This window comes from Aptenodytes forsteri, unplaced genomic scaffold, assembly GCF_000699145.1.
Source record: "Aptenodytes forsteri isolate BGI_AS27 unplaced genomic scaffold, ASM69914v1 Scaffold27, whole genome shotgun sequence".
In the NCBI taxonomy this organism is placed as follows: Eukaryota; Metazoa; Chordata; class Aves; order Sphenisciformes; family Spheniscidae; genus Aptenodytes; species Aptenodytes forsteri.
The window spans coordinates 1,275,810-1,286,323 of record NW_008794407.1 but is presented as its reverse complement, the minus strand read 5'-3'; the positions used below and the strand labels follow the sequence as shown (position 1 = coordinate 1,286,323).

Here is a 10,514-nt window from a genome sequence, read left to right as displayed (position 1 = left end):
GTCCTGAAAAACAAAGAGAGGATTTTTTTTTTTTTTTTTTTTTTTTTTTTTTTTTTTTTTTTTTACTATACGAAACTTGAGGCTGAGCATTATTTGTTTTTGCGGCTTGCAAGGCAAAGAAGTGGTACAGGTGATAAGAGTCTTGCATATGGTTGCAGACCAAAAAGTTGCTTCTTAGCCTTCTGAGTTGTTGGTTGTATTAGTGGTGTGCTAAATTGGCTCTGCTGGAAGTCTGGCTTTTGACTATTGTCCTTTTGAGGACAATAGTGACCCGACAATGGCGGTTAAGTACTGTCTCAACCACTTCATTATTTTCAGTTTTCCTTTTTAACACATAATGAGGTGGAAGATCACAGGAAGTTGCTTTCCATAAAGGACAAAAATCTTTCTAGGACTCTAACCAAGATCAGCGTATTATCTAGTACTGTAAATGCAGTCTACTTAAAAGGTTCTGAGTGAGAGCTGACTTAGGATATATTTCAGCTGCAAAGAGGTTTTCTGTGTAAGTTAATGAGTTGTGATTATCTGATATTAACACATATACGGGCCCACTCCATGCGTTAGATTTTTCCCTGTCATGATTGCCAGTCATTTAATTTTGCCAGCCTTTTAATTAATGTAAAAATGCCGCATTCCAAGTTACTTAAATGACTGAGATTTCTGGAGTTTGCTGAAGACTGTTTATTTTTGTGGATGATAAATGAGCTGACAGAGATGCTCTGCTGGGCTTGCCACTCACAAACAAGAAAGAACTAGCTGAAGATGTGGAGCTCGAGGGAAGCCTTGCCTGCAGTGATCAGAGGTTGCGGAGCTTAAAACCCTGAGAGAAGGGAGCGAGACAATCAGTAGGGTCACAAAGTTAGACCTCAGGACAGCAGATTTCTTACTTCTTCAGGGATCTGGTTGGCAGGATCCCGTGAAGGACTGCCCTGGGGGAAACGGGACCGAGGAAAACTGGTTGATCTGCAATATCATCATCCTTGGAATGCAAGGACAGGTCATTCAATGTGTAGAAGGAAGAGCAGGCCTTGCAGAAGGTCAGCATGGATGAACATGGAGACCCTGTCTGAGCTCAAACATGCACACAGCTTCCATAGAGGGTAGAGTCAAGGATTGGCCACCCAGGAGGAATATAGAGACAATGCCCGAATGTGCAGAGATAGGGTTAAGAAAGGTACAGCTCAGCTGGAGTTCAAACTTGTGAAGAGGGTGAAGGGAAATGAGAATGGCTTTTCTGAGTACGTTGGCAGCAAAAGAAAATGTGGGCCCACTGCTCACTGGGACAGGGGACTAAGCAACAAAGAACATGGGAAAGGCTGAAGTATTCAGTGCCTTTTTTACCTCAGTTTTCACTAGTTGGGTTTGCCCTCTGACCTTCTGTGTCTTTGAACCTTCTTGCAGAGTGTATGGAAAGGATTACCCATGGTAGCCAAAGATAGCATTAGGGTGTGCTTAAGCCAATTGAACATATGGAAGTCCATGGGAGCAGATAGGATGCACCTGAAGGTGCTGAGGGAGGAGACCAACGTCATTGACGCCTCTCTTATCTTTGAAAGGCCATGATGATCTGGGGAGGTTCCTGATGACTGGAAAAAGACAAATGTCATACCCATCTTCAGAAAGGAGAAAAAGGAAGATCCGGGGAACTACAGACCAGTCAGTTGCACCTCAGTTCCCAGTAAGGTTGTGGGGCAAACTGTTCTGGAAGCCATTTTATGGCACATGAAGGACCAAGAAGATGATTGTGAAGAGCCAGCATGACTTATCAGTGTCAAATCCTGCATGATGAACCTGATTGCCGTCTGTGATGAGATGGCTGGCTATGTGGTCAAGGGGAAAGCAGTGGTGGTGTTCTTTATCTTGACTTTAGTAAGGTGTCCCTTAATATCCTTAGATATCACCAAAGCAGTGATAGATAGACTGAATAATTGTCTGATAACTTGGGTGGAAAATTGGCTGAACAAGCGGGCTTCAAGTGGTACCAAGTCCAGCTGGTGGCCAGTTGCTAGTGGTGTCCCTCAGGAATTGATACTGAGGCTAATACACTTTAGTGTCTTTACAAATGACCTGAATGATGGGACAGAGTGCTATCTCTGCAAGTCTGTTGATGATAACAAACCGGGGGGAGAGAGTGATATGTGGAGGGCAGGGCTGCTATTTAGACAGACCTGGACAGGCTTGAGAAATGGGCTGACTAGAACATAAAATAAATTCAATGAAAGCAAATGCTAAGTCCTGCAGTAAGATGGAATAACCTTGTATGGCAGTACAGGCCAGTGGCCAACTTGTTAGATAGCTGGTTTACAGAGAAGGACTGAAGGGTTCTGTTCCACACCAAGTTGAACATGAGCCAGTAATGCACCTTGCAGCAAAGAATGCTGACCACATGCAGGGCTGAAATAGCCAGCAGGTTGACAGAGCAAGTTCAGTAGTGGGTCACCAAGATGGTCAGGAGGCCAAAGTGCATGATGTATGAGAGAGAACTGTGTTTGTTGAGGTCTACGAAGAAAAGGCTAAGGGAAGATCTTATTACAGTCTACAGTTGTCTAATGGGAGGGGAGAGAGAAGACAGAGCTGGACTTTTCATGAAGGTGCATGGTAATAAGAGCCAAATATACACAAACTGGAACGTAGGAGATTTCGGTTAGATAGATGGGAGCAATCTTTATGTTGGGTGGTCAAACACTGTTATAGTGCTCAAAGAGGTTGTGGAATCTCCATCCTTTGAGATATTCAGAACTCAACTGCGCACATCTCTGAGCAACCCCCTCTAATTGGACTTGCTTTGGAAGTCATCTAGTCTTCTGCTCAGAGATCTCTTTAAACCTACATGATTTTGTGGTTCTGTGAGTTAGTTGCTATTGCTATGACCTTACATCATTTTATGAAAAAGCTCCATGATTCTTAGGTGTTGTTTGAGAAATTTATTCAAGGTTTGGTGGTTTTTCTCCCCCCGTTTCTTTTTTAAAAAAGAGCTTTTCTTGATGCATTGTAAAGTCAAGCCCGTGGGGCTGAGTTTTGACATTAGAAATCACATACATCCTGCAAAGAAGAAAATAATTGTTCCGTGTTCTGAAATATATTCAAGAATTAGCTCAATATGTAATATTTAATAGCATGTTTGATTTTAAGAGAGAAGGCTGTAAAGGGTTCAGAGAAAGCTACAAATGTTTACTTTTACACTGAATGCAAATTATTTTCAGTCATTCTCTTTCAAACATGTATACATAATCAGATTTGACTATAGTGGGTGGGGAAAATTGTATGGAAAAATCAGATAATGTGGGGAAAATGGTTTTTACTCATGTGATTTTTATCAACACTGAGGTTGTCAAGTGATTTTAGACATGATTCACATTGATATGAGTGGAAGCAGAAATACTTAGGGGCATTCTAAGCCTGAAATAGTAAAAATTTGGGGTTTTTGTTCTTAATATTGGATCATTAGTTTGTTTTTCTTGGCATTTTCAAGAGCATCAGATTAGATTCTGTCACTGAAATGGAAAAAATTAAGGCTATTTTAAGAAGAAAAAACTTAACATTCCTTTCTGAAGAAAAATTGCTGTATTAAGCAACCATTGTACAGCTGAAAAATAACTGAGGCTGAATGTGCTTGTACAAAAAATATGAATAGAAAACATGGTAATTTAGTAGGTAAAAGCTGCTTGACTTGTTGCTATATATTTAAACAATCATCTGTGACAAGGAAACAAAGATGTCTGTTGACATGAGGATTACTTAAGAGGGATAAACACAATTCAGATAAGCAGTTATAAAATGGACTTTTGCAAATGTTTATGTTGCCCTTGAGCATGTTGAATCATATCGAGCGGTGTTTGTATATAAACAATATCACCTTAACAACACTGTGGTTGGTAGCAGTAATTTTCAACTCCTAATCTACAGGCAGTAAATTCTGACACTTAGAGACCTCTAGTTTCTAAAGTGGTCCGATTTAGTTTTCAGGTAGTTTAAATGCACATTAGAACTGAATTTTAAAAAGAAACAGAGCTAAGGTTAATTGTTGCTGGCTTTTTAGGTCCTTCTGTATTTTCTAGGGTTTTTTTTGATGTTCCTACAGATAAGGAATGAAACAAATACGAACAAAAGGTTGGGGGGAGAGTTCAAAATGATGATGAATGAAGAACCTTGCTCCGTGGTTTAAGGCTTATTGCTGAAAAATAGTACTTGATGCTTATATCGAATAGTACAATGTTTAGAGCTGGAAGAAAGAAACTTTGGAAGCAGAGCATTGACAGAGTTATAAAGGTAAGGAAAACTGAACTTTGGACTAGGTCCAGACTAGTAACCGTATAGTTAGAATAAAGGTGTAAATTGAGGGGGGCTGCGGGGAAGAAAAATGTGTGGTTTAAAATGGTGTAAGTGGATGATGTTGGTTTTGCAAAATACTCTAATTACATGAAAATGGATCAACTGCCTTTTTAAAGCAAAATGTAGTATTTGGGATAGGTATTTGTCCTAAGAGGTAGGGTTTTTTTGTGTAACTGATCTTGTAAGTTAATTGGTAGGGTATCAGTAAAGGCTTAGTTGCATGATTTGTTTTGAAAGGTAAATTTGCACTGGGAGATATTTATGCATTTGGCTACTGGTACTTGTATCTTGTCCGGATTGTTGCAGTGGTCTGGTAATGGTATAATTTCATATATGTTATACTGGTACAATAGCGAGCTTGATGCTAGATTTGGCAACAAAACAGGGGTGGGCTCTGCCACCAAGGAAAATTGAAGTTTAACTGCATTCTTCCCGTACTTGTAAAATGGGAACAGAATTTTGAAGGCACTACATAGTGTTGAGAAACAATAATAAAATACAAAAGTCCTTAAGACCCTTAGACTAATTTTAAAAGCTGGTTATTTGAAGAAACTGTTCCTGAGTTAATGTAATGTGGGAAATTCCTGAGTTAACAAATGTGGGAAAGCTCTGATTGATGTTTGAGATTTTAGAGTCAGCTAAGGGGAATGCCCTAATTCTGTAGGGTGTGTGTTTTTTGGAGAGGAGTGAATAAAAAGGTGTGTGTCTGTTGAAAGCTTGGGGTGCTTGGAAAGTGTAAAATGGTTTGCAGTTTACTTTTACAGGGAAATCCATGAGCAATGCTTATGCACTATAAAACATCTTGGAAAGTTAAAGGAGAGACAGAGGAATGCCATGTTGGTTAAATAAGTTTTGGATAAGACAGTAAATTAACAATACAACACTCTTACTTTACTTATTGACTCTTTTACTATTGAACTTCCCAGTAAAGTTCAAGTGTATTGCTCATCCATAAGACTTTGATCAGAGCGTGTCTAAATTCAGTAATGCACAGTATTCTGACAACCAAATGCATCATTTGCTGGATAAACAGTGTTCAGGAACAAGTTTTAACTTGCGCAGTTATGACTTGCATACTAAATAACATTCATGCTAACTCTATTTAGAGTGTCTGCAGACACATCAGCAACTGCACTCTGTAATGGAGAAGTTGGCAGTAGTCAATATTTGGTTTCTGCAGCCGCTGTTTCAAAGGAAGGACCCCAGGCAACTCTGACTTCTGATCTTTTAGTACCTTCTGCTTAGATGTATATACTTACATACTCTTGTGGTAGCTAGAAAACACTTTCTTCTTTTTTTTTTTTTTTATTTTTATTTTAACTTAATCCCATTTGTTGCTTCAGATCAGTGGTGTGATGGTTATGGGTTTAGGCGTATGTTGAAATGGATTTAGGAATCTTCCCTTTATTCTGCTTCAGGAGCAGATGTCTACTGAAATTAGTTTCCTGTGCTAAATTTTTGGTATTTAGGTATTAGGAATTTTAAGGTTTTATGTAACATAAAACAAGTTACTTGTTATAACTAGACTAATCGTCAAAGAAGGACTTTTTGGTTAATTAGTTTAGCTTTGGACTTTCATCTGTTGTGGTACTGTGTCACATGGCCTTTCTTACCTTTGGAACTAAGAGGGGGAAAAGAAACCCAAAACTAAAGGTGGCTGTGCTGCTGTTCTTTAAATGAAGAACCAAGGTAAAGCTGTACCACATAAAAACTTGGACAATCCTTCCAGATATCTAAGTGAGAAACCATTTATCTCTCGTAAATACCGTTGTATCTGGATCCTCCTACATCATGGGACGTTATGAGGAGGCTTTGTTGTATGACCTTGATCAGAATTGCTGCTGATACTTTCCAGGGTTTGCACATAAGTGTTACTGCACATACCAGCAATTCCTCTCTTACCTACATAAATGATAGCTCATGTGTTTTAGCAATCCTTCCATCTTCTTCAAATCTTACTCTTTCAGTGTTCTGTTAAATGATGTTTATTTGAATTACATAAACCTGCCTGGTTTTTGGTATATTTTTGTACAGATGCTTTTTAGGGATATGTTCTTCTGTAGTGAATCCTGCAGGACGTAAAATATACAGAAGCTCCTAGGCCATGACCACATTGCTGGTTTGAAGCAAGATGTGGGGGTAGTTAAAGTTAGCATCTTAAAGTCCAAAGGCTGAATTTTGAGAACAGGTTAGTGGATTCCTTCACTGAAGTTTTGGTTGATACAAAAGGATTGAGGGCCTGAAATGCACCCCATGCAAAAATCGGGAAGGAAACAAATCTGGAATACAAATCTACTTGTTCCTCCATGAGCCTTTTGCTCATTTATGCCTGGCCCTTCCTTAAAGATGGGGGGCAAGGGGGAAGGGAAGAATGAGAGGTAGAAAGCTCAACATTTTCTTGCAATTAATTCTCTGAGATTCCTAATCCTAAGTAAAGAATATCTTAAAAATTTATTCTTTAAGTAGTATGCAAATGGAAAGTGATTTTTTGATCAGTTACCAGTCTAGCTTATGAGTGTTTTTAAATATTTAATGACTTGCTTTTGAAAGCACTGAAGTTGGGTTTCTTCTACTTTTTTGGGCACAACCTAATCCTAAAAGTGAGGCAGCAGTGTCTTCTGATGACTGCAACAACTGAGAAGTGAGAGTTTGTGGTTGGGGAACACTTCATTTGGGGAGGAGAAGTTCTTAGAAATGGCAGGCCGTTAAAATATGGAAGCATGACAGGCAGGGTGTGTTCTTGAATTGCATTGTAGCTACTCTCAGGAAAAACATGCATGCAACTTGTATTAATTAGAGAGATATCTACCAGAACAATGCAAATGCCTTCCAGAAGTGACACATGATAAACGCAAGTGAATGTCTTAATCTTCATAAAACTATAGCTTTACTATCTATTTAATAATTCCCTGTTTTCTCTAGGTACAGTTCATAAAAATAATTTAAGTTAACTAGACTTTTAAAGTTTGACATATTAATGAATGCCCTTGTTATTACTGGACTTAGACATCAATATTGCCTAATGCTATGGGAACAGCTATACACAATAGCTAGTATATATTGTTACAATAGCTAGTATATTTGTATATAGTCTCTTGAGAGACTGCAATTAAAGGATTGGAAAGCATGAAAAGAACTGAAACAAACATCAGGGCATGATCACCCGGTTTGAGAAGAAGATGCTCATGATTTCAGCCTACATAAACAGCAACTTGTAGAAGAAATGGAGGCTATGAACATATCAAGGGCCATCTGTATAGGTGGAGTTGGGAACTGATAACCAGTATATATCTGGAGTTCTATGCTGGAAACACAGCAGAGTACAAAAGTAGTCTCTCTCTAGTTAAGTAAAACAAAAAGAGCTTATTGCTGGATTAAATAGAAGCTAATTGGCAGGGTATTGGTTGTACTTTTCTGTGTTAAAGAGGCATTATCAGTTGTGCTCAAATTACTGAAGCAACAGTTTTTAGGATTCTAGTGTTATCATCTAGTGTGAAGCTGTTTCAGCCCAAAATCATTGCTTTTTTTATGTCTAACTAGGGGGAAAAATTCTACCCTTGTTTGAGAACATGTAGGAAAGGCCAATCCTGTGATGACATTTCACTTTTGGGAAAGTGGAGACCATGTTAGGGAATGTCAGAGGTAAAATAGCATAAAGTACGTGTACAAATTAATCTGCTACTGCATTCTTCAGGCATATCTGTGTAAAGAACATGATTTGTATGTTTGTCTTTTACATGGAAAAACATTTCCAGTGCATTCAGCATTTATGAAGGCATGGTAGTAATTACAAGTTTACCGAATATTTGAAAATTCCTTTAGGAAGTAGGAAAGATAATTTACATAAGGGTATAAAGTATATTATGCAACTCCTATTGGCTCTGCAGAAGCTTGTGGATAAATCGCTTGTGCATACTTTATAGAGTTACTAGATTTTTCATAATCACTGGGGAAATAAAGATTGAATTTACCACCAATGAAACATAATTCTAAATTTCTTTTGAAAATGAAATGATATTAAATCTTGTAATCTGCAAGCACAATAATACCAGTAACTATTCCAGAAGGCTATTTTGTCTATAATGTAATGAAGTGTATTACATATGGGAATTCAATTTAATTAGAAGAGTAGGCATACTGCTTGAAGAATGGTATAATAGCTATAGTTAAGCACATTTGTAAACACTTGTCTACCTTGAGGCTTGTGGCTTGTTTTACTTCTCATTATATTAAAGAGATAATGTGTGAAACCCTAGCTTCCTCCAGGAACATCTGTCTTTATTAGACAACACTTACAATATCTTCCATGAATAACAAAGATGGGTCAGAATCCTGTCTTGACTTGATGGTCATATGTGACTAGACTGAAAAGCTGGGACTAAGGACTTGGGGTGTTGAAGATAACTTGCAGAATGACAGAGCCGTACATATAAAATAACTTTTTTTTTCTTCTCTACAGAGCCTTTCAACAAATAAATAATATTATACAAAAGACTGATGATAGAAATTTTGTGCTAAGTCCGCAAATAGAACAAAGAAAATCAACTGTAAAATCCTAACAGGAGTCGCTTCTAAAAATTTCATTTGAGTGCCTTAAAAACATAAACCACAAGTATAGAAGAATATAATTGCCTTTACTTTTTAAAATAAATTTTAGAATTTTCTTTATTTTTGTCTTCAAAATAGATTGTGACTTATTCATTGTCCACTTTGTGTTTTATAACAGCAAAAGCTCAAGGAAGAGAGGGAGGCTAAACGTGCTCGGCTGGATGGAAGGCATGATTACTTACTGGACACTGTTGCCTCTTGTGTGAATCTGGACAAAGCAGAAGTAGAAGATGCTATTCTTGATGGTAACCAGGTAATCTGATGAATTTGACAGTGAAGCTCATAGGGTGCCTTAGAACTGATATTACCATCAAATACTCAGTGAGATAGTTGAGATAGTTGTCAGACTTTGTGTCTGAGATTACTCAAGTCTTCTCATCAAAAGAATATTTCTCAGCATTGTGTAATTAAGTTGAACAACAGTCGTCTTAGTTTCAGGACCTATTGTAACAATATTGATTTTGAAATTGATTAGAATTTCTGCTTTCCAGTGGTTATAGATAGTACAGTAAAACCTGTGACACTATTTCATACTGGATCCACAGCATGAAGCCTCTCAATCCTTGAATATATAGTGCATGTAGATTCAAGAGTCCTGTCCACAGCAGACTGCATGTTGTTGTTGTTTCCATTAGGCTGCCACCAGCATTTGTGAGACTACATTGTGATCTAGTTTAGGAAATTAAATCAGGTGGAAACTACTTGACAAAATAGAATGGCTAAGTGATCTGACTGACTACACGAGGGCTAATGCAGGGGGTAAGCAGTTAGAAATATGTATATTGAGGAAACAGTGCATCAAAGTTGATGGTAAGTATTATATGCAATGGAGATACATTTTGTGATTTGAAAAGAAATCATTATTATTTTAAAACCTAGGTAGGCAGCAAGTAGATCTTGTTTTACTCCCTGACACTAAAGTAAACATTGTCGTGGTTTTTTTTTTTCTCTTGCATTCTCTTTCCATCTGTGTACCTTCAGTTTATGCATTCCCATTTCAGTGCTAATATTGTTGAGAAACTGAAGAAAGTCCAGTGGAATACTACCAAGCTAGTGATGGACATACAACATGCAAAGTATGCGAAGAGGGGGAATAAGAGATTGAGGGGAAGTCAAATAGTAGCCCGCAGTTGCTTGAAGAGTAGTTACAAAGATGACAGGGCTGAACTCTTCTCAGCAGTTGCAGATGATATAACAAAGGCAATAGCCACAACTTGCACATTGGACATTAAGAGACCCTTCTTGATGAAAAGGGACTCTGTCCCTTTGACCAGGACAGAGTTAATTTTCTTCCTAGTAGCTGGCATAGTGCTGTGTTTTGGATGTAGCATGAGAATAACGTGATAGCACACTGACATTTTAATTGTTGCTAAGCAGTATTTATACTAAGTCAAGGACTTTTCAGCTTCCCATACACTGCCAGCGAGGAGGTGCACAAGAAGCTGGGAGGGAGTATAGCCAGGACAGCTGACCCAAACAGGCCAAAGGGACATTCCATACCATATGACATCATGCTCAGTATATAAGCTGGGGGGAGTTGGCCGGGGGGCGGTGACCGCTGCTCGGGGCCCGCA

At 38.3% G+C, this 10,514-nt stretch overlaps 1 protein-coding gene across 1 annotated transcript in view; it reads left to right on the top strand.

Moving 5' to 3' along the window:
- The first annotated feature begins 4,212 nt into the window (after window positions 1–4,212).
- The window catches only part of DNAH5 (dynein axonemal heavy chain 5), a 142,300-nt gene continuing 135,998 nt past the window's right edge, over window positions 4,213–10,514 (top strand). The window contains 2 exon segments of the mRNA XM_009287950.1: window positions 4,213–4,269; window positions 9,059–9,193. Of these exon segments, the coding sequence (XP_009286225.1) occupies window positions 4,213–4,269; window positions 9,059–9,193 (192 nt within the window).